The sequence below is a fragment of the Stylophora pistillata genome, chromosome 3 (genome assembly GCF_964205215.1).
Source record: "Stylophora pistillata chromosome 3, jaStyPist1.2, whole genome shotgun sequence".
Lineage (NCBI taxonomy): Eukaryota > Metazoa > Cnidaria > Anthozoa > Scleractinia > Pocilloporidae > Stylophora > Stylophora pistillata.
In genome coordinates, this window is record NC_142521.1 from 7,176,393 (window position 1) to 7,201,332 (window position 24,940).

Here is a 24,940-nt window from a genome sequence, read left to right on the forward strand (position 1 = left end):
GGTTAATACACACAGTTTAAACTACAGATGAATAAATAGATGGTAAATACAAATTAAGCCTACAGAAACAACTATGTGGTTAATTCAAGTTGACAGCGCATTATGTTGTGAGTGAATACATAAGATAAAATGGATAAGATAGGATGGGCGAGACAAAGGTGATAGCTACTGAGAGTATTTACTAACTTTAGAGATTATCGATTCTAAATCTTCGTAGGAGTCTTCAAATTCTAATATATTGAACAAGATTGTACGAATTTTATATCGCTCTCTTTTAGAGATGCTCGGGGATGATTAGAAGTTGCTGTGCAAATAATCCACCCACTTAAAATTCTTTTCCAATTTTTATGTATTTTGTTTTTCTGCAGTCAAACCTAACCTTGATAAAGTACCATATACGCAGTTCGTAATTTTCAACCAAAACTCGTCTCTATGGTGTCCGGCGCAAGGCGCACCCGCACCGGTCATTGTTTGGAGAAAGAACGGCGAAGAAGTACAGAACAGTACGAGTGTCACCTATCAGCTGACCAACGTGGAAGAAAACAATGACAATTATAGCTGTGAGGTCAACCGACAGGATGGATTTGACAAGAGAGAAATCAATGTTACCATAGAAAGTGAGTTGGGATGACTCAGTCTGAATAGGACGAAACCTACCTGCCGAATTAGAACTTTCATTTTTATGATGAGTTTCAATAAATCGTAAGCCTTTTGATCTAGGCTAAGCTTAAATTTTTCCTAATTTAGCTGTGTCTGAGAGTTCTACGTCTACGAGGATGGACCATTTCCTTTCCAGGGATCTTATATAAATTCATCTGTGATTAGCACCCACGATAACTTCCCGTTACACGAGAACAAAATTTTCTTCGTTTCTTTTGCCAGAGTGCCCAAATCCTTGCCGATGCACCAGTACCTATAGGGTCGTGGATACGGTTACCCAAATTGACTGCAAAGGAAGACAACTCCACTCCATTCCAGAGAATGTGCCACTTTCCGCTGCAAAATTGTAAGCATTGTGTTTTCTATCGTCAAGGGAGGATGTATTCTTTGATCGTCTTGTCTTATCGTTCGGGTGAGGATAATCCTAAAAAGGACTGTAGTCGATGTTAGTCTGGAATTAATCATCAGCTTCAAGTAAAGAAAGTTCGTTATTCGAACTTTTATTTTTTTAATTCGACAAAATTGATACGCCAGTTTTGCGTCATGTCATCGACTGTGTGACGCAAGCAGCAAAACTTATTTGCAATTGGTTAGTTGATCTGTCGGTAAAGTAAGAACATGTTTCGCCATGTTTTCAGTTCCTCACATGTTTGATACAAGTAACCGCTGGCCGGTGGGTTCAGTAATAAACTGATTGCCAGGATAAACATGGAAGTAACTGTAACACTACGACAGGCCCAACGTTTTCCTTGACAAGCAAACTCGTCGACAATATTGATGTTCTGTTTTAGAAACAAATTTTTATAAGAACCAAAATTCTGGGTGATTCCCTCTCGTAGGAATCTTAGCGACAACATGATTAAGGAGCTGCCAGCAAGAATCTTTGAAGACAACATCAAGCTGACCATCCTGTAAGTAACTAATTCATAAGTCAGTTCATGTTTGATCCTCATATATTAAATCGATTTTTTTATATTTACCAGATTTGTGCTTTAGTTTCGAAATCAAAAAAATTTGAACAATTGAAACTGTTCAATAAGACTTCGTGGACACTATCAACGAATGGGTGTTACAGCTTTGAACACAAGCTTACAATACTTATACACGAGCACTTTCCTGCTCCCTACGTCCTTCAGGTGTTCAATAAGACGTCCTCCATCTGTTCAATAAGTCTTCGTGGACACCATCAACGAGTGGGTGTTACAACTTTGAACACAAGCTTACAATACTTATACACGAGCACTTTCCTGCTCCCTACGTCCTCCAGGCTTTGAGTGTGCCATACTTAACGTCTCGAAACATATCACATGTCCACAACATTTCATCGAAGATGGAAAGAGATTACAAAATATTTCTTGGAAATTAAATTATTAAAAATCTACAGCCGAAAGAAATTGATTACACAACAACGACACGTTATGACATCAGACTTACGACCTAATCCCAGGATGTATTTTCTTGTAGGGACTTGAGTAGCAATGAAATAGAGTATCTACCCTCTGGGTTCCTTAATAACAATACCGAGTTGAAGGGATTGTAAGTACCCAATATACATTCCCTTGCAAATATCGACATGCAATGGAATGGCTGTAATTGAAAATTCGTGCTCTTGTTTACTTTATGTAACAGTGCATAGACTTTCGATCACCTGGAGTCTTTAATAACAACCCCAACTTTACCTTCCTGCTAGTAACAAATTTATAAGGTCATGTTTGATCCCTACCGTAATGAATTATATTGTTCACAGAATTATTCTGTTCAGAATTTTTTAATTCTCGTCGGGTACTTTGCAAGATGGCCTTGGAGCTTAGAGCATGTAATCAATCGAGTAAAGAGTAACAATGGAGGATCTAAGGAATGTCTTAAAGGCATCTTCTCAGTCTAACAAATGAAACTATAGCTATTCTTACTTAAGGTGGTGGTACAAGTGAAAAGTCCCACTCTTATGTACTTTTTGTAACCGTGCATACTTTTTTAACAAATTCAAGTCCATCCACGACCCCCTACTGTGTTTTAATTTTTTTTGGTAGGTCTTTTGATTTTTTTTTTTAATGTTAGGAACTGGAGATTAGCTGTACGTTATCAAATATTCACATGTAGCAATTGCCCTACTTCTTAAGCGGTTTACTCGCCCGCTGAAATCCTGCATAACTTTTTCGAGCTACTTCTCATCCTCAAAATGAATATATTAACAGTTTATTCTCTCCACAGGATTTTGGGGGACAATCAGATACGCTTCCTACCACCTGGAATCTTTAATAACAACCCGAACTTGACCTACCTGTTAGTAACCAATTTATAAGTTCCTGTTTGATCCTTACAAACGGATTATATTGGTCTCCCTAATAACAATACCGAGTTGGTAGAATTGTTAGTAACCAATATCTGTTCTCTTGTGAATATCAACCTGCAAAGTGTTCAGAATTTTTTAAATCTCGTCAAGTACTTTGCAAGATGGCCTTCAAGATTAGAGCGCGTAATTAATCAATCAATTAATAGTAATAATGGAGGAACTAAAGAACGCCTTTAAGGCATCTTCTCAGTCTACCAAATGAAACCATTCTTACTTAAGGTGGTGGTAAAAGCGAAAAGTCAAGCTTAGAGCATATAGTCAATCAATTAATAGTAAAGGAAAACCTATAGAACTTCTTTAAGGCATCTTTCCAGTCTAATATAGAAAACCTTCCATGTTCTAACATGAGGTGGTGGTAGAAAATGAAAAATCGCATTCTCTCAGCTACGTGGCTGCCCTTTTTTACCCGTTAGTACATCAGTACCGTAGTTAAAACGTCAATAAGGCTCATACTTTATTGTGTAATAGTTCAACAGAGGTTTCACCACCTATAGGTTGTTATACCGCAACAAGATCAAGAAACCGTGTAGTGATTTATTAGCCCCACTAGTCAAGCTGGAAATGAAATCATTAAAGATCTACAGCCGTAAGAAATTGATTGCTTAATAACAACACGTAATGAGATCAGACTTGCGACCTAATTCCAGGATGTATTTTCTTGTAGGGACTTGAGTAGCAATGAAATAGAGGATCTACCCTCTGGGTTCCTTAATAACAATACCGAGTTGAAAGGATTGTAAGTACCCAATATACATTCTCTTGCAAATATCGACATGCAATATGTATTCAGAATCTTTTACATCTCGTCAGATACTGTGCAAGATGGCCTTCAAGCTTAGAGCGTGTAATCAATCAATTAATAGTAAAGGAACACCTATAGCACTTCTTTAAGGAATCTTTCTATTCTAATAAAGAAAAATATGAAAATTCGCATTCTCTTAGGCTCATCGCTGCCTTTTTTTACCCAATGGTACATCAGTACCGTAGTTAAAACGTCAATAAGGTCCATACTTTATTGTGTAATAGTTGAACAAAGGTTTCACCACCTATAGGTTGTTATACCACAACAAAATTAAGAAACTGTGTAGTGATTTATTAGCCCCACTAGTCAAGCTGGAAATGAAATCATTAAAGATCTACAGCCGTAAGAAATTGATTGCTTAATAACAACACGTAATAAGATCAGACTTGCGACCTAATTCCAGGATGTATTTTCTTGTAGGGACTTGAGTAGCAATGAAATAGAGGATCTGCCCTCTGGGTTCCTTAATAACAACACCGAGTTGAAAGGATTGTAAGTACCCAATATACATTCTCTTGCAAATATCGACATGCAATATGTATTCAGAATTGTTTAAATCTCGTCAAATACTGTGCAAGATGGCCTTCAAGCTTAGAGCGTGTAATCAATCAATTAATAATGAAGGAACACCTATAGCACTTCTTTAAGGCATCTTTCTATTCTAATAAAGAAAAATATGAAAAGTCGCATTCTCTCAGGCTCATCGCTGCCCTTTTTTACCCGATGGTACATCAGTACCGTAGTTAAAACGTCAATAAGGCTCATACGTTATTGTGTAATAGTTAAACAGAGATTTTACCACCTATAGGTGGCTAGACCACAACAAGATCAAGAAACTGCATGGTGATTTATTAAGCCCATTAGTCAAGCTGGAATGGCTGTAAGTGAAAATTCGTACTCTTGTTTACTTTATGTAACAGTGCATAGACTTTCGATCACCTGGAGTCTTTAATAACAACCCCAACTTGACCTTCCTGCTAGTAACAAATTTATAAGGTCATGTTTGATCCTTACCGTAATGAATTATATTGTTCACAGAATTATTCTGTTCAGAATTTTTTAATTCTCGTCGAGTACTTTGCAAGATGGCGCTGGAGCTTAGAGCATGTAATCAATCAATTCATGATATAGTAACAATGGAGGATCTAAGGAATGTCTTAAAGGCATCTTCTCAGTCTAACAAATGAAACTATAGCAATTCTTACTTAAGGTGGTGGTAAAAAGCAAAAAGTCAAGCTTAGAGCATATAATCAACCAATTAATAGTAAAGGAAAACCTATCGAACTTCTTTAAGGCATCTTTCCAGTCTAATATAGAAAACCATCCATATTCTAACATGAGGTGGTGGTAGAAAATGAAAAATCGCATTCTCTCAGCTACGTGGCTGCCCCTTTTTACCCGTTGGTGCATCAGTACCGTAGTTAAAACGTCAATAAGGCTCATACTTTATTATGTAATAGTTGAACAGAGGTTTCATCACCTATAGGATGTTATACCACAACAAGATTAAGAAACTGTGTAGTGATTTATCAGCCCCACTAGTCAAGCTGGAAATGAAATCATTAAAGATCTACAGCCGTAAGAAATTGATTGCTTAATAACAACACGTAATGAGATCAGACTTGCGACCTAATTCCAGGATGTATTTTCTTGTAGGGACTTGAGTAGCAATGAAATAGAGGATCTACCCTCTGGATTCCTTAATAACAATACCGAGTTGAAAGAATTGTAAGTACCCAATATACATTCTCTTGCAAATATCGACATGCAATATGTATTCAGAATCTTTCAAATCTCGTCAGATACTGTGCAAGATGGCCTTCAAGCTTAGAGCGTGTAATTAATCAATTAATAGTGAAGGAACACCTATAGCACTTCTTAAAGGCATCTTTCTATTCTAATAAAGAAAAATAGGAAAAGTCGCATTCTCTTAGGCTCATCGCTGCCCTTTTTTACTCGCTGGTACATCAGGACCGTAGTTAAAACGTCAATAAGGCTCATACTTTATTGTGTAATAGTTAAACAGAGATTTTACCACCTATAGGTGGCTAGACCACAACAAGATCAAGAAACTGCATGGTGATTTATTAAGCCCATTAGTCAAGCTGGAATGGCTGTAAGTGAAACTTCGTACTCTTGTTTACTTTATGTAACAGTGCATAGACTTTCGATCACCTGGAGTCTTTAATAACAACCCCAACTTGACCTTCCTGCTAGTAACAAATTTATAAGGTCATGTTTGATCCTTACCGTAATGAATTATATTGTTCACAGAATTATTCTGTTCAGAATTTTTTAATTCTCGTCGAGTACTTTGCAAGATGGCCCTGGAGCTTAGAGCATGTAATCAATCAATTCATTATATAGTAACAATGGAGTATCTAAGGAATGTCTTAAAGGCATCTTCTCAGTCTAACAAATGAAACTATAGCAATTCTTACTTAAGGTGGTGGTAAAAAGCGAAAAGTCAAGCTTAGAGCATATAATCAACCAATTAATAGTAAAGGAAAACCTATAGAACTTCATTAAGGCATCTTTCCAGTCTAATATAGAAAACCATCCATATTCTAACATGAGGTGGTGGTAGAAAATGAAAAATCGCATTCTCTCAGGTACGTGGCTGCCCTTTTTTACCCGTTGGTACATCAGTACCGTAGTTAAAACGTCAATAAGGCTCATACTTTATTATGTAATAGTTGAACAGAGGTTTCATCACCTATAGGTTGTTATACCGCAACAAGATCAAGAAACCGTGTACTGATTTATTAGCCCCACTAGTCAAGCTGGAAATGAAATCATTAAAGATCTACAGCCGTAAGAAATTGATTGCTTAATAACAACACGTAATGAGATCAGACTTGCGACCTAATTCCAGGATGTATTTCTTGTAGGGACTTGAGTAGCAATGAAATAGAGGATCTACCCTCTGGGTTCCTTAATAACAATACCGAGTTGAAAGGATTGTAAGTACCCAATATACATTCTCTTGCAAATATCGACATGCAATATGTATTCAGAATCTTTTACATCTCGTCAGATACTGTGCAAGATGGCCTTCAAGCTTAGAGCGTGTAATTAATCAATTAATGGTGAAGGAACACCTAGGGCACTTCTTTAAGGCATCTTTCTATTCTAATAAAAAAAATAGGAAAAGTCGCATTCTCTTAGGCTCATCGCTGCCCTTTTTTACCCGTTGGTACATCAGGACCGTAGTTAAAACGTCAATAAGGTCCATACTTTATTGTGTAATAGTTAAACAGAGATTTTACCACCTATAGGTGGCTAGACCACAACAAGATCAAGAAACTGCATGGTGATTTATTAAGCCCATTAGTCAAGCTGGAATGGCTGTAAGTGAAAATTCGTACTCATGTTTACTTTATGTAACAGTGCATAGACTTTCGATCACCTGGAGTCTTTAATAACAACCCCAACTTGACCTTCCTGCCAGTAACAAATTTATAAGGTCATGTTTGATCCTTACCGTAATGAATTATATTGTTCACAGAATTATTCTGTTCAGAATGTTTTAATTCTCGTCGGGTACTTTTCAAGAGGGCCTTCGAGCTTAGAGCATGTAATTAATCAATTCATTATATAGTAACAATGGAGGATCTAAGGAATGTCTTAAAGGCATCTTCTCAGTCTAACAAATGAAACTATAGCTATTCTTACTTAAGGTGGTGGTAAAAAGCGAAAAGTCAAGCTTAGAGCATATAATCAATCAATTAATAGTAAAGGAAAACCTATAGAACTTCTTTAAGGCATCTTTCCAGTCTAATATATAAAACCATCCATGTTCTAACATGAGGCTGTGGTAGAAAATGAAAAGTCGCATTCTCTCAGGCTCATCGCTGCCCTTTTTTACCCGTTGGTACATCAGTACCGTAGTTAAAACGTCAATAACGCTCATACTTTATTGTGTAATAGTTAAAGAGAGGTCCCACCACCAAGAGGTTGTTATACCCCAAGAAAATTAAGAAACTGTGTAGTGATTTATTAGCCCCACTAGTCAAGCTGGAAATGAAATCTGTAAAAATCTACAGCCGAAAGAGACTGATTACAGAGCGTGTAACCAATTAATTAATATTAATAACACATAATTATTATGTTATAAATCCCACAGGGATTAACGAACGCTTTTCATTTCACTAATTTATTCTTTTTATTCTCGTTGCCATTTTCCCATCAATAACGTAGCTCCATTCTCTCCCTTTGAAAGCACAACCAATAATAATGTTAAGTTCCTCGGTCGTGTTTATGTCGTAGATAAGTCGTTTGTATGATACCGACAAATTTCAGTTTTCAGATAAGAACTGACCAGAGAACTTCTGGTATGGTCCTTCATACTGAATTAGAATAATTTGAGGGGATTTTTAACAAGTGTCTTAGATCGATGTATTTGATTTGTGGCGGGAAATTTGATTCCCAAATATTGAACCAATTGTTTTATATTTACCAGATGTTTTATATTAACCGGATGTGTGCTTCAAATTTCGAAATTTACAATATTTGAGCAATTGAAGTTGTTCAATCAGACTTAGTAGATATCATCAACGGGTGGGTGTTACACGGCTTTGAACACAAGCTTACGATTCTTATCCATGAGCACTCTCTTGCTCCCTACGTCCTCCAGGATTTGAGTGCGCCATACTTAACGTCTCGAAAGATAAAATATTTCTTGGAAATCAGATCATTAAAATCCAAAGCCGACAGAGAGTGATTACACAACAACAACACGTGATGACATCAGACTTACGATCTAATTCCAGGATATATTTTCTTGTAGGGACTTGGATGGCAATGAAATAGAGGATCTACCATCTGGATTCCCTAAAGACGTTCTTTAGGTCCTCTATTGTTACTCTTAATTGATTGATTACACGCTCTAATCTTAAAGGCCATCCTGCAAAGCACCTGACGAGATTTGAAAAATTAACTCTACACACATTGCAGGTTCATATTTACAAGAGATTGGATATTGGTTACTTACAATCCTACTAACTCGGTATTGTAATTAAGGCATCTCAGTCCACAAAATGAAACAATTCTGACTTAAGGTGGAGGTAAAAAGTGAAAAGTTAAGCTTAGAGCGTGTAATCAATTAATTTGTAGTAAAGGAAAACCTATAGAACGTCTTTACGGCATCTTTCCAGTTTAATATATAAAACCATTCATGTTCTAACTTGGGGCCGACGGTGCTGGTAAAAAAGAAAAGTTGCATTCTCTCAGGCTCATCGCCCCCTTTTTTAACCGTTGCCTTTTTTGTGGTACACAAGTGCCGTAGTTAAAACGTCAGTAAGGCTCATACTTCATTGTGTAATAATTAAACAGAGATTTCGCCACCTATAGGGGACTATACTACAACAAGATCAAGAAACTGTGTGATGATTTATTGACCCCATTAGTCAAGCTGAAATGGTTGTAAGTGCACTCTTTAATAACAGCGAACTTGATAGCCAATTCATAAGGTCATATTTGATCCTTACAGTAACGAATTATATTGTTCACAGATATTTAAGAACTCTTTTTTGTGACTAGGCGATAACGAGATCAGCAACTTGAGTGTTGATTTATTCACTCACTAAGTCAATCTCAGAAGTTTGTAACTGAGAACCCTTGCTTTTATATTACCCCCAAGATGACATTTTTATTTTATCTTATTTTATTCGCTTAGCCAACTTAATATTAAATATACATAAACAAAACAAAAAATGTCAATAGCACAATACAGGCAGGGACTCTACAACAGCTCACGCCAATTACTGCGGTCCTGGAACACATAAAATTGAAATAAAAATTTCAATAAAGATTAATGACAGAGTAGTTAGTAGCAACAATCAATCAGGATGTTTCTTGTCAGATTACGGGCTTTGTTGCAACTTGTGCAGATAGACTTAAATGAGCGAGGATCTTCAGGGTCATATGATTTACAGAGTGATTGCTTATAGCAACTGAGTAGGTGTGCCTTTGAATGAACTGAGAGAGATAGTTACGGAAAGACTAATGTCATCAGCTAGAGCATTCCATATTCTCACTCTGCGGATGAAAAAGACCTCTGATATGTAGTTGTTTTGCATTTTTTCATCATCATCTTTATTTGCCTTATTTTAACAATAAAAAATATTTAATTACAGCGATAACAGTTAGAGGGCGAGGAGGCCCAAGAAGCCACTAGGCTCATGGGAGAGCCACCTCACTTACAATAATAAATTAAGTAAAGAAAAAGTGCTGCGAATGTGCTGCTTGACCAATTCAGTGATTATTTAAGTAAAAACTCTTGTAATTTTGTTTTAAAGCTGAGAACGTTTGACGAACGAGTGACTGAAATAGGGAGAGAGTTTAAAATTTTAGGACCTTGATAGAGAATTGTAAATTGCTTGACATTTGTACGGCCCAAATACGTTCGATAATTACTGGCTGTTCTGGTACCATAGTTGTGAATTTGGCTATTCCTTACAAAAATATCGAGAAGCAATGGGGGTAATAAGTTATTTTTTAAATAAAACATACATTTGGCGATTTCAAACGTATTGACTTGGAAAATATCTAAAATTCCTAGTTTGGAAAATAAAGGGGCAGAGTGGTTTCGATAGTCTGAGTTGGTGATAGCCCGCACACCTCGCTTTTGCAAATAATAAATTCTATTAAAGTTAGATACGTAACACTACGACAGAGCCAACGTTTTCCTTGACAAGCAAACTCGTCGACAATATTGATGTTCTGTTTTAGAAACAAATTTTTATAAGAACCCAAATTCTGGGTGATTCCTTCTCGTAGGGATCTTAGCGACAACATGATCAAGGAGCTGCCAGCAAGAATCTTTGAAGACAACATCAAGCTGACCATCCTGTAAGTGACTAATTCATAAGTCAGTTCATGTTTGATCCTCATATATTAAACCGATTTTTTTATATTTACCAGATGTGTGCTTTAAATTTCGAAATAAAAAAGAATTCAGCAATTGAAGCTGTTCAATAAGACTTCGTGGACACCATCAACGAATGGGTGTTACAGCTTTGAACACAAGCTTACAATACTTATACACGAGCACTTTCCTGCTCCCTACGTCCACCAGCCTTTGAGTGTGCCATACTTAACGTCTCGAAACGTATCACATGTCCACAACATTTCATCGAAGATGGAAAGAGATTACAAAATATTTCTTGGAAATTAAATTATTAAAAATCTACAGCCGAAAGAAATTGATTACACAACAACGACACGTTATGACATCAGACTTACGACCTAATTCCAGGATGTATTTTCTTGTAGGAACTTGAGTAGCAATGAAATAGAGGATCTACCCTCTGGGTTCCTTAATAACAATACCGAGTTGAAAGGATTGTAAGTACCCAATATACATTCTCTTGCAAATATCGACATGCAATATGTATTCAGAATCTTTCAAATCTCGTCAGATACTGTGCAAGATGGCCTTCAAGCTTAGAGCGTGTAATCAATCAATTAATAGTAAAGGAACACCTATAGCACTTCTTTAAGGCATCTTTCTATTCTAATAAAGAAAAATATGAAAAGTCGCATTCTCTCAGGCTCATCGCTGCCCTTTTTTACCCGTTGGTACATCAGTACCGTAGTTAAAAGGTCAATAAGGCTCATACTTTATTGTGTAATAGTTAAACAGAGATTTTACCACCTATAGGTGGCTAGACCACAACAAGATCAAGAAACTGCATGGTGATTTATTAAGCCCATTAGTCAAGCTGGAATGGCTGTAAGTGAAAATTCGTACTCTTGTTTACTTTATGTAACAGTGCATAGACTTTCGATCACCTGGAGTCTTTAATAACAACCCCAACTTGACCTTCCTGCCAGTAACAAATTTATAAGGTCACGTTTGATCTTTACCGTAATGAATTATATTGTTCACAGAATTATTCTGTTCAGAATGTTTTAATTCTCGTCGGGTACTTTGCAAGATGGCCTTCGAGCTTAGAGCATGTAATCAATCAATTCATTATATACTAACAATGGAGGATCTAAGGAATGTCTTAAAGGCATCTTCTCAGTCTAACAAATGAAACTATAGCTATTCTTACTTAAGGAGGTGGTACAAGTGAAAAGTCCCACTCTTATGTATTTTTGGTAACCGCGCATACATTTTTAACAAACTCAAGTCTATCCACGACCCCTTACTGTGTTTTAATTTTTTTTTTCGTGGGTCTTTTGATTTGTTTTTTTTTTTAATGTTAGGAACTGGAGATTAGCTGTACGTTATCAAATATTCACATGTAGCAATTTTCCTACTTCTTAAGCGGTTTACTCGCCCGCTGAAATCCTGCCTAACTTTTTCGAGCTACTTCTCATCCTCAAAATGAATATATTAACAGTTTATTCTCTCCACAGGATTTTGGGGGACAATCAGATACGCTTCCTACCACCTGGAATCTTTAATAACAACCCGAACTTGACCTACCTGTTAGTAACCAATTTATAAGTTCCTGTTTGATCCTTACAAACGGATTATATTGGTCTCCCTAATAACAATACCGAGTTGGTAGAATTGTTAGTAACCAATATCTATTCTCTTGTGAATATCAACCTGCAAAGTGTTCAGAATTTTTTAAATCTCGTCAAGTACTTTGCAAGATGGCCTTCAAGATTAGAGCGCGTAATTAATCAATCAATTAATATTAATAATGGAGGAACTAAAGAACGCCTTAAAGGCATCTTCTCTGTCTAACAAATGAAACAGTTCTTACTTAAGGTGGTGGTAAAAAGCGAAAAGTCAAGCTTAGAGCATATAGTTAATCAATTAATAGTAAAGGAAAACCTATAAAACTTCTTTAAGGCATCTTTCCAGTCTAATATAGAAAACCATCCATATTCTAACATGAGGTGGTGGTAGAAAATGAAAAGTCGCATTCTCTCAGGCACGTGGCTGCCCTTTTTTACCCGTTGGTATATAAGTACCGTAGTTAAAACGTCAATAACGCTCATACTTTATTGTGTAATAGTTGAACAGAGGTTTCACCACCTATAGGTTGTTATACCATAACAAGATCAAGAAACTGTGTGGTGATTTATTAGCCCCACTAGTCAAGTTGGAAATGAAATCATTAAAGATCTACAGCCGTAAGAAAGTGATTGTTTAATAACAACACGTAATGAGATCAGATTTTCGACCTAATTCCAGGATGTATTTTCTTGTAGGGACTTGAGTAGCAATGAAATAGAGGAGCTACCCTCTGGGTTCCTTAATAACAATACCAACTTAAAAGAGTTGTAAGTACCTAATATACATTCTCTTGCAAATATCGACATGCAATATGTATTCAGAATCTTTCAAATCTCGTCAGATACTGTGCAAGATGGCCTTCAGGCTTAGAGCGTGTAATCAATCAATTAATAGTAAAGGAAACCTATAGCACTTCTTTAAGGCATCTTTCTATTCTAATAAAGAAAAATATGAAAAGTCGCATTCTCTCAGGCTCATCGCTGCCCTTTTTTACCCGTTGGTACATCAGTATCGTAGTTAAAAGGTCAATAAGGCTCATACTTTATTGTGTAATAGTTAAACAGAGATTTTACCACCTATAGGTGGCTAGACCACAACAAGATCAAGAAACTGCATGGTGATTTATTAAGCCCATTAGTCAAGCTGGAATGGCTGTAAGTGAAAATTCGTACTCTTGTTTACTTTATGTAACAGTGCATAGACTTTCGATCACCTGGAGTCTTTAATAACAACCCCAACTTGACCTTCCTGCCAGTAACAAATTTATAAGGTCACGTTTGATCTTTACCGTAATGAATTATATTGTTCACAGAATTATTCTGTTCAGAATGTTTTAATTCTCGTCGGGTACTTTGCAAGATGGCCCTGGAGCTTAGAGCATGTAATCAATCAATTCATGATATAGTTACAATGGAGGATCTAAGGAATGTCTTAAAGGCATCTTCTCAGTCTAACAAATGAAACTATAGCTATTCTTACTTAAGGAGGTGGTACAGGTGAAAAGTCCCACTCTTATGTACTTTTTGTAACCGTGCATACTTTTTTAACAAATTCAAGTCTATCCACGACCCCCTACTGTGTTTTAATTTTTTTTTTTTTCGTGGGTCTTGCGATGTTTTTTTTTTAATGTTAGGAACTGGAGAATAGCTGTACGTTATCAAATATTCACATGTAGCAATTGTCCAACTTCTTAAGCGGTTTACTCGCCCGCTGAAATCCTGCATAACTTTTTCGAGCTACTTCTCATCCTCAAAATGAATATATTAACAGTTTATTCTCTCCACAGGATTTTGGGGGACAATCAGATACGCTTCCTACCACCTGGAATCTTTAATAACAACCCGAACTTGACCTACCTGTTAGTAACCAATTTATAAGTTCCTGTTTGATCCTTACAAACGGATTATATTGGTCTCCCTAATAACAATTCCGACTTGGTAAAATTGTTAGTAACCAATATCTATTCTCTTGTGAATATCAACCTGCAAGGTGTTCAGAATTTTTTAAATCTCTTCAAGTACTTTGCAAGATGGCCTTCAAGATTAGAGCGCGTAATTAATCAATCAATTAATATTAATAATGGAGGAATCAAACAACGCCTTTAAGGCATCTTCTCAGTCTAACAAAGGAAACAATTCTTACTTAAGGTGGTGGTAAAAAGCGAAAAGTCAAGCTTAGAGCATATAATCAATCAATTAATAGTAAAGAAAAACCTATAGAACTTCTTTAAGTCATCTTTCCAGTCTAATATATGAAACCATCCATGTTCTAACATGACGTGGCGGTAGAAAATGAAAAGTCGCATTCTCTCAGGCACGTGGCTGCCCCTTTTTACCCGTTGGTACATCAGTATCGTAGTTTAAACGTCAATAAGGCTCATACTTTATTGTATAATAGTTGAACAGAGGTTTCGCCACCAAGAGGTTGTTATACCCCAAGAAGATCAAGAAACTGTGTAGTGATTTGTTAGTCCCACTAGTCAAGCTGGAAATGAAATCAATAAAAATCTACAGCCGAAAGAGACTGATTACCGAGCGTGTAACCAATTAATTAATATTGATAACACATAATTATTATATTATAAATCCCACAGGGATCAACGAACGCTTTTCATTCCACTAATTTATTCTTTTATTCTCGTTGCCATTTTCCCACCAATAACGTAGCTCCATTCTCTGCCTTTAAAAGCACACACAATAATAACGTTAACTTCCTCGGTCGTGTTTATGTCGTAGATAAGTCGTTTGTATGATGCCGACAAATTTCAGTTTCAGATAAGTACTGTTCAGAGAACTTCTGTTATGGTCCTTCATACTGAATTAGAATAATTTGAGGGGATTTTTAACAAGTGTCTTAGATGTATTTGATTTGTGGCGGGAAATTTGATCCTCAAATATTAAACCAATTGTTTTATATTTACCAGATGTTTTATATTAACCGGATGTGTGCTTCAAATTTCGAAATTTACAATATTTGAGCAATTGAAGTTGTTCAATCAGACTTAGTGGACACCATCAACGGGTGGGTGTTACACGGCTTTGAACACAAGCTTACGATACTTATCCATGAGCACTCTCTTGCTCCCTACGTCCTCCAGGATTTGAGTGCGCCACACTTAACGTCTCGAAAGATAAAATATTTCTTGAAAATCAGATCATTAAAATCCAAAGCCGACAGAAAGTGATTACACAACAACAACACGTGATGACATCAGACTTACGATCTAATTCCAGGATATATTTTCTTGTAGGGACTTGGATGGCAATGAAATAGAGGATCTACCAGCTGGATTCCTTAAAGACGTTCTTTAGGTCCCCTATTGTTACTCTTAATTGATTGATTACACGCTCTAATTATAAAGGCCATCTTGCAAAGGACCTGACGAGATTTGAAAAATTAACTCTAAACACATTGCAGGTTGATATTTACAAAAGAATGGATATTGGTTACTTACAATCCTACTAACTCTGTATTGTTATTAAGGCATCTCAGTCTACAAAATGAAACAACTCTGACTTAAGGTGGAGGTAAAAAGTGAAAAGTTAAGCTTAAAGCGTGTAATCAATTAGTTTGTAGTAAAGGAAAACCTATAGAACGTCTTTAGGGCATCTTTCCAGTTTAATATATAAAACCATTCATGTTCTAACTTGAGGCCGACGGTGGTGGTAAAAAAGAAAAGTTGCATTCTCTCAGGCTCATCGCCCCCTTTTTTAACCGTTGCCTTTTTTGTGGTACACAAGTGCCGTAGTTAAAACGTCAGTAAGGCTCATACTTCATTGTGTAATAATTAAACAGAGATTTCGCCACCTATAGGGGACTATACTACAACAAGATCAAGAAACTGTGTGATGATTTATTGACCCCATTAGTCAAGCTGAAATGGCTGTAAGTGCACTCTTTAATAACAGCGAACTTGATAGCCAATTTATAAGGTCATATTTGATCCTTACAGTAACAAATTATATTGTTCACAAATATTTAAGAACTCTTTTTTGTGAGTAGGCGATAACGAGATCAGCAGCTTGAGTGTTGATTTATTCACTCACTAAGTCAATCTCAAAAGTTTGTAACTGAGAACCCTTGCTTTTATATTACCCCAAGATGACATTTTTATTTTATCTTATTTTATTAGCTTCGCCAACTTAATATTAAATACACATGAACAAAACAAAAAATGTAAATAGCACAATACAGACAGGGACTCTGCAACAGCTTACGCCAATTACTGCGGTCCTGGAACACATAAAATTGAAATAAAAATTTCAATAAAGATTAATGACAGAGTAGTTAGTAGCAACAATCAATCAGGATGTTTCTTGTCAGATTACGGGCTTTGTTGCAACTTGTGCAGATAGACTTAAATGAGCGAGGATCTTCAGGGTCATATGATTTACAGAGTGATTGCTTATAGCAACTGAGTAGGTGTGTCTTTGAATGAACTGAGAGAGATAGTTACGGAAAGACTTATGTCATCAGCTAGAGCATTCCATATTCTCACTCTGCGGATGAAAAAGACCTCTGATATGTAGTTGTTTTGCATTTTTTCATCATCATCTTTATTTGCCTTATTTTAACAATAAAAAATATTTAATTACAGCGATAACAGTTAGAAGGCGAGGAGGCCCAAGAAGCCACTAGGCTTATGGGAGAGCCACCTCACTTACAATAATAAATTAAGTAAAGAAAAAGTGCTGCGAATGTGCTGCTTGACCAATTCAGTGATTATTTAAGTAAAAACTCTTGTAATTTTGTTTTAAAGCTGAGAACGTTTGACGAACGAGTGACTGAAATAGGGAGAGAGTTCAAAATTTTAGGACCTTGATAGAGAATTGTAAATTGCTTGACATTTGTACGGCCCAAATACGTTCGATAATTACTGGCTGTTCTGGTACCATAGTTGTGAATTTGGCTATTCCTTACAAAAATATCGAGAAGCAATGGGGATAATAAGTTATTTTTTAGATAAAACATACATTTGGCGATTTCAAACGTATTCACTTGGAAAATATCTAAGTTTCCTAGTTTGGAAAATAAAGGGGCAGAGTGGTTTCGATAGTCTGAGTTGGTGATAGCCCGCACACCTCGCTTTTGCAAATAATAAATTCTATTTAAGTTAGATACGTAACACTACGACAGAGCCAACGTTTTCCTTGACAAGCAAACTCGTCGACAATATTGATGTTCTGTTTTAGAAACAAATTTTTATAAGAACCCAAATTCTGGGTGATTCCTTCTCGTAGGGATCTTAGCGACAACATGATCAAGGAGCTGCCAGCAAGAATCTTTGAAGACAACATCAAGCTGACCATCCTGTAAGTGACTAATTCATAAGTCAGTTCATGTTTGATCCTCATATATTAAACCGATTTTTTTATATTTATCAGATGTGTGCTTTAAATTTCGAAATAAAAAAGAATTCAGCAATTGAAGCTGTTCAATAAGACTTCGTGGACACCATCAACGAATGGGTGTTACAGCTTTGAACACAAGCTTACAATACTTATACACGAGCACTTTCCTGCTCCCTACGTCCACCAGGCTTTGAGTGTGCCATACTTAACGTCTCGAAACATATCACATGTCCACAACATTTCATCGAAGATGGAAAGAGATTACAAAATATTTCTTGGAAATTAAATTATTAAAAATCTACAGCCGAAAGAAATTGATTACACAACAACGACACGTTATGACATCAGACTTACGACCTAATTCCAGGATGTATTTTCTTGTAGGAACTTGAGTAGCAATGAAATAGAGGATCTACCCCCTGGGTTCCTTAATAACAATACCGAGTTGAAAGAGTTGTAAGTACCCAATATACATTCTCTTGCAAATATCGACATGCAATATGTATTCAGAATCTTTTAAATCTCGTCAGATACTGTGCAAGATGGCCTTCAAGCTTAGAGCGTGTAATCAATCAATTAATAGTAAAGGAACACCTATAGCACTTCTTTAAGGCATCTTTCTATTCTAATAAAGAAAAATATGAAAAGTCGCATTCTCTCAGGCTCATCGCTGCCCTTTTTTACCCGTTGGTACATCAGTACCGTAGTTAAAAGGTCAATAAGGCTCATACTTTATTGTGTAATAGTTAAACAGAGATTTTACCACCTATAGGCGGCTAGACCACAACAAGATCAAGAAACTGCATGGTGATTTATTAAGCCCATTAGTCAAGCTGGAATGGCTGTAAGTGAAAATTCGTACTCTTGTTTACTTTATGTAACAGTGCATAGACTTTCGATCACCTGGAGTCTTTAATAACAACCCCAACTTGACCTTCCTGCCAGTAACAAATTTATAAGGTCACGTTTGATCTTTACCGTAATGAATTATATTGTTCACAGAATTATTCTGTTCAGAATGTTTTAATTCTCGTCGGGTACTTTGCAAGATGGCCCTGGAGCTTAGAGCATGTAATCAATCAATTCATGATATAGTAACAATGGAGGATCTAAGGAATGTCTTAAAGGCATCTTCTCAGTCTAACAAATGAAACTATAGCTATTCTTACTTAAGGAGGTGGTACAAGTGAAAAGTCCCACTCTTATGTATTTTTGGTAACCGCGCATACATTTTTAACAAACTCAAGTCTATCCACGACCCCTTACTGTGTTTTAATTTTTTTTTCGTGGGTCTTTTGATTTGTTTTTTTTTTATGTAAGGAACTGGAGAATAGCTGTACGTTATCAAATATTCACATGTAGCAATTGTCCAACTTCTTAAGCGGTTTACTCGCCCGCTGAAATCCTGCATAACTTTTTCGAGCTACTTCTCATCCTCAAAATGAATATATTAACAGTTTATTCTCTCCACAGGATTTTGGGGGACAATCAGATACGCTTCCTACCACCTGGAATCTTTAATAACAACCCGAACTTGACCTACCTGTTAGTAACCAATTTATAAGTTCCTGTTTGATCCTTACAAACGGATTATATTGGTCTCCCTAATAACAATTCCGACTTGGTAAAATTGTTAGTAACCAATATCTATTCTCTTGTGAATATCAACCTGCAAGGTGTTCAGAATTTTTTAAATCTCGTCAAGTACTTTGCAAGATGGCCTTCAAGATTAGAGCGCGTAATTAATCAATCAATTAATATTAATAATGGAGGAATCAAACAACGCCTTTAAGGCATCTTTTCAGTCTAACAAATGAAACAATTCTTACTTAAGGTGGTGGTAAAAAGCGAAAAGTCAAGCTTAATCAATCAATTAATAGTAAAGAAAAACCTATAGAACTTCTTTAAGTCATCTTTCCAGTCTAATATATGAAACCATCTATGTTCTAATATGACGTGGCGGTAGAAAATGAAAAGTCGCATTCTCTCAGGCACGTGGCTGCCCTTTTTTACCCGTTGGTACATCAGTATCGTAGTTTAAACGTCAATAAGGCTCATACTTTATTGTGTAATAGTTGAACAGAGGTTTCGCCACCAAGAGGTTGTTATACCCCAAGAAGATCAAGAAACTGTGTAGTGATTTATTAGCCCCACTAGTCAAGCTGGAAATGAAATCAATAAAAATCTACAGCCGAAAGAGACTGATTACCGAGCGTGTAACCAATTAATTAATATTGATAACACATAATTATTATATTATAAATCCCACAGGGATCAACGAACGCTTTTCATTCCACTAATTTATTCTTTTATTCTCGTTGCCATTTTCCCACCAATAACGTAGCTCCATTCTCTGCCTTTAAAAGCACACACAATAATAACGTTAACTTCCTCGGTCGTGTTTATGTCGTAGATAAGTCGTTTGTATGATGCCGACAAATTTCAGTTTCAGATAAGTACTGTTCAGAGAACTTCTGTTATGGTCCTTCATACTGAATTAGAATACTTTGAGGGGATTTTTAACAAGTGTCTTAGATGTATTTGATTTATGGCGGGAAATTTCATCCTCAAATATTGAACCAATTGTTTTATATTTACCAGATGTTTTATATTAACCGGATGAGTGCTTCAAATTTCGAAATTTACAATATTTGAGCAATTGAAGTTGTTCAATCAGACTTAGTGGACACCATCAGCGGGTGGGTGTTACACGGCTTTGAACACAAGCTTACGATACTTATCCATGAGCACTCTCTTGCTCCCTACGTCCTCCAGGATTTGAGTGCGCCACATTTAACGTCTCGAAAGATAAAATATTTCTTGGAAATCAGATCATTAAAATCCAAAGCCGACAGAAAGTGATTACACAACAACAACACGTGATGACATCAGACTTACGATCTAATTCCAGGATATATTTTCTTGTAGGGACTTGGATGGCAATGAAGTAGAGGATCTACCAGCTGGATTCCTTAAAGACGTTCTTTAGGTCCTCTATTGTTACTCTTAATTGATTGATTACACGCTCTAATTATAAAGGCCATCTTGCAAAGGACCTGACGAGATTTGAAAAATTAACTCTAAACACATTGCAGGTTGATATTTACAAGAGAATGGATATTGGTTACTTACAATCCTACTAACTCTGTATTGTTATTAAGGCATCTCAGTCTACAAAATGAAACAACTCTGACTTAAGGTGGAGGTAAAAAGTGAAAAGTTAAGCTTAAAGCGTGTAATCAATTAGTTTGTAGTAAAGGAAAACCTATAGAACGTCTTTACGGCATCTTTCCAGTTTAATATATAAAACCATTCATGTTCTAACTTGGGGCCGACGGTGCTGGTAAAAAAGAAAAGTTGCATTCTCTCAGGCTCATCGCCCCCTTTTTTAACCGTTGCCTTTTTTGTGGTACACAAGTGCCGTAGTTAAAACGTCAGTAAGGCTCATACTTCATTGTGTAATAATTAAACAGAGATTTCGCCACCTATAGGGGACTATACTACAACAAGATCAAGAAACTGTGTGATGATTTATTGACCCCATTAGTCAAGCTGAAATGGTTGTAAGTGCACTCTTTAATAACAGCGAACTTGATAGCCAATTCATAAGGTCATATTTGATCCTTACAGTAACGAATTATATTGTTCACAGATATTTAAGAACTCTCTTTTGTGACTAGGCGATAACGAGATCAGCAACTTGAGTGTTGATTTATTCACTCACTAAGTCAATCTCAGAAGTTTGTAACTGAGAACCCTTGCTTTTATATTACCCCCAAGATGACATTTTTATTTTATCTTATTTTATTCGCTTAGCCAACTTAATATTAAATATACATAAACAAAACAAAAAATGTCAATAGCACAATACAGGCAGGGACTCTACAACAGCTCACGCCAATTACTGCGGTCCTGGAACACATAAAATTGAAATAAAAATTTCAATAAAGATTAATGACAGAGTAGTTAGTAGCAACAATCAATCAGGATGTTTCTTGTCAGATTACGGGCTTTGTTGCAACTTGTGCAGATAGACTTAAATGAGCGAGGATCTTCAGGGTCATATGATTTACAGAGTGATTGCTTATAGCAACTGAGTAGGTGTGTCTTTGAATGAACTGAGAGAGATAGTTGCGGAAAGACTAATGTCATCAGCTAGAGCATTCCATATTCTCACTCTGCGGATGAAAAAGACCTCTGATATGTAGTTGTTTTGCATTTTTTCATCATCATCTTTATTTGCCTTATTTTAACAATAAAAAATATTTAATTACAGCGATAACAGTTAGAGGGCGAGGAGGCCCAAGAAGCCACTAGGCTTATGGGAGAGCCACCTCACTTACAATAATAAATTAAGTAAAGAAAAAGTGCTGCGAATGTGCTGCTTGACCAATTCAGTGATTATTTAAGTAAAAACTCTTGTAATTTTGTTTTAAAGCTGAGAACGTTTGACGAACGAGTGACTGAAATAGGGAGAGAGTTCAAAATTTTAGGACCTTGATAGAGAATTGTAAATTGCTTGACATTTGTACGGCCCAAATACGTTCGATAATTACTGGCTGTTCTGGTACCATAGTTGTGAATTTGGCTATTCCTTACAAAAATATCGAGAAGCAATGGGGGTAATAAGTTATTTTTTAAATAAAACATACATTTGGCGATTTCAAACGTATTGACTTGGAAAATATCTAAAATTCCTAGTTTGGAAAATAAAGGGGCAGAGTGGTTTCGATAGTCTGAGTTGGTGATAGCCCGCACACCTCGCTTTTGCAAATAATAAATTCTATTAAAGTTAGATAGGTAACACTACGACAGAGCCAACGTTTTCCTTGACAAGCAAACTCGTCGACAATATTGATGTTCTGTTTTAGAAACAAATTTTTATAAGAACCCAAATTCTGGGTGATTCCTTCTCGTAGGGATCTTAGCGACAACATGATCAAGGAGCTGCCAGCAAGAATCTTTGAAGACAACATCAAGCTGACCATCCTGTAAGTGACTAATTCATAAGTCAGTTCATGTTTGATCCTCATATATTAAACCGATTTTTTTATATTTATCAGATGTGTGCTTTAAATTTCGAAATAAAAAAGAATTCAGCAATTGAAGCTGTTCAATAAGACTTCGTGGACACCATCAACGAATGGGTGTTACAGCTTTGAACACAAGCTTACAATACTTATACACGAGCACTTTCCTGCTCTCTACGTCCACCAGGCTTTGAGTGTGCCATACTTAACGTCTCGAAACATATCACATGTCCACAACATTTCATCGAAGATGGAAAGAGATTACAAAATATTTCTTGGAAATTAAATTATTAAAAATCTACAGCCGAAAGAAATTGATTACACAACAACGACACGTTATGACATCAGACTTACGACCTAATTCCAGGATGTATTTCCTTGTAGGAACTTGAGTAGCAATGAAATAGAGGATCTACCCTCTGGGTTCCTTAATAGCAATACCGAGTTGAAAGGATTGTAAGTACCCAATATACATTCTCTTGCAAATATCGACATGCAATATGTATTCAGAATCTTTCAAATCTCGTCAGATACTGTGCAAGATGGCCTTCAAGCTTAGAGCGTGTAATCAATCAATTAATAGTAAAGGAACACCTATAGCACTTCTTTAAGGCATCTTTCTATTCTAATAAAGAAAAATATGAAAAGTCGCATTCTCTCAGGCTCATCGCTGCCCTTTTTTACCCGTTGGTACATCAGTACCGTAATTAAAAGGTCAATAAGGCTCATACTTTATTGTGTAATAGTTAAACAGAGATTTTACCACCTATAGGTGGCTAGACCACAACAAGATCAAGAAACTGCATGGTGATTTATTAAGCCCATTAGTCAAGCTGGAATGGCTGCAATTGAAAATTCGTACTCTTGTTTACTTTATGTAACAGTGCATAGACTTTCGATCACCTGGAGTCTTTAATAACAACCCCAACTTGACCTTCCTGCCAGTAACAAATTTATAAGGTCACGTTTGATCTTTACCGTAATGAATTATATTGTTCACAGAATTATTCTGTTCAGAATGTTTTAATTCTCGTCGGGTACTTTGCAAGATGGCCTTCGAGCTTAGAGCATGTAATCAATCAATTCATTATATAGTAACAATGGAGGATCTAAGGAATGTCTTAAAGGCATCTTCTCAGTCTAACAAATGAAACTATAGCTATTCTTACTTAAGGAGGTGGTACAAGTGAAAAGTCCCACTCTTATGTATTTTTGGTAACCGCGCATACATTTTTAACAAACTCAAGTCTATCCACGACCCCTTACTGTGTTTTAATTTTTTTTTTCGTGGGTCTTTTGATTTGTTTTTTTTTTTAATGTTAGGAACTGGAGATTAGCTGTACGTTATCAAATATTCACATGTAGCAATTGTCCAACTTCTTAAGCGGTTTACTCGCCCGCTGAAATCCTGCATAACTTTTTCGAGCTACTTCTCATCCTCAAAATGAATATATTAACAGTTTATTCTCTCCACACGATTTTGGGGTACAATCAGATACGCTTCCTACCACCTGGAATCTTTAATAACAACCCGAACTTGACCTACCTGTTAGTAACCAATTTATAAGTTCCTATTTGATCCTTACAAACGGATTATATTGGTCTCCCTAATAACAATACCGAGTTGGTAGAATTGTTAGTAACCAATATCTATTCTCTTGTGAATATCAACCTGCAAAGTGTTCAGAATTTTTTAAATCTCGTCAAGTACTTTGCAAGATGGCCTTCAAGATTAGAGCGCGTAATTAATCAATCAATTAATATCAATAATGGAGGAACTAAAGAACGCCTTAAAGGCATCTTCTCTGTCTAACAAATGAAACAGTTCTTACTTAAGGTGGTGGTAAAAAGCGAAAAGTCAAGCTTAGAGCATATAGTTAATCAATTAATAGTAAAGGAAAACCTATAAAACTTCTTTAAGGCATCTTTCCAGTCTAATATAGAAAACCATCCATATTCTAACATGAGGTGGTGGTAGAAAATGAAAAGTCGCATTCTCTCAGGCACGTGGCTGCCCTTTTTTACCCGTTGGTATATCAGTACCGTAGTTAAAACGTCAATAAGGCTCATACTTTATTGTGTAATAGTTGAACAGAGGTTTCACCACCTATAGGTTGTTATACCATAACAAGATCAAGAAACTGTGTGGTGATTTATTAGCCCCACTAGTCAAGTTGGAAATGAAATCATTAAAGATCTACAGCCGTAAGAAAGTGATTGTTTAATAACAACACGTAATGAGATCAGATTTTCGACCTAATTCCA

The 24,940-nt window shown here is 36.2% G+C and overlaps 1 protein-coding gene and 1 long non-coding RNA gene across 2 annotated transcripts; both read left to right on the forward strand.

Annotated features, from left to right (window-relative positions):
• Nucleotides 1–143: 143 nt before the first annotated feature.
• LOC148734330 (uncharacterized) lies at nt 144–3,139 on the forward strand. Its single transcript, XM_088752760.1, has 6 exons — nt 144–174; nt 369–617; nt 883–1,006; nt 1,500–1,571; nt 2,125–2,196; nt 2,872–3,139. Exons 1-6 carry the CDS (start codon nt 144–146, stop codon nt 2,960–2,962), a joined length of 639 nt encoding a protein of 212 aa, XP_088608886.1. The 3' UTR covers nt 2,963–3,139.
• Nucleotides 3,140–6,712: 3,573 nt separating this feature from the next.
• LOC148734331 (uncharacterized) lies at nt 6,713–11,784 on the forward strand. Its single transcript, XR_015999065.1, has 5 exons — nt 6,713–6,778; nt 9,168–9,239; nt 10,596–10,667; nt 11,091–11,162; nt 11,479–11,784. It is a non-coding gene; the product is annotated as an uncharacterized LOC148734331 (long non-coding RNA).
• Nucleotides 11,785–24,940: the final 13,156 nt, after the last annotated feature.

Coding starts and splice junctions, on each gene's coding strand:
- LOC148734330 (XM_088752760.1), top strand. CDS start 144: ATGGGCGAGACAAAGGTGATAGCTACTGAGA. Junction 1,007..1,499: donor CCACTTTCCGCTGCAAAATT/GTAAGCATTGTG, acceptor TCCCTCTCGTAG/GAATCTTAGCGACAACATGA. Junction 1,572..2,124: donor AACATCAAGCTGACCATCCT/GTAAGTAACTAA, acceptor ATTTTCTTGTAG/GGACTTGAGTAGCAATGAAA.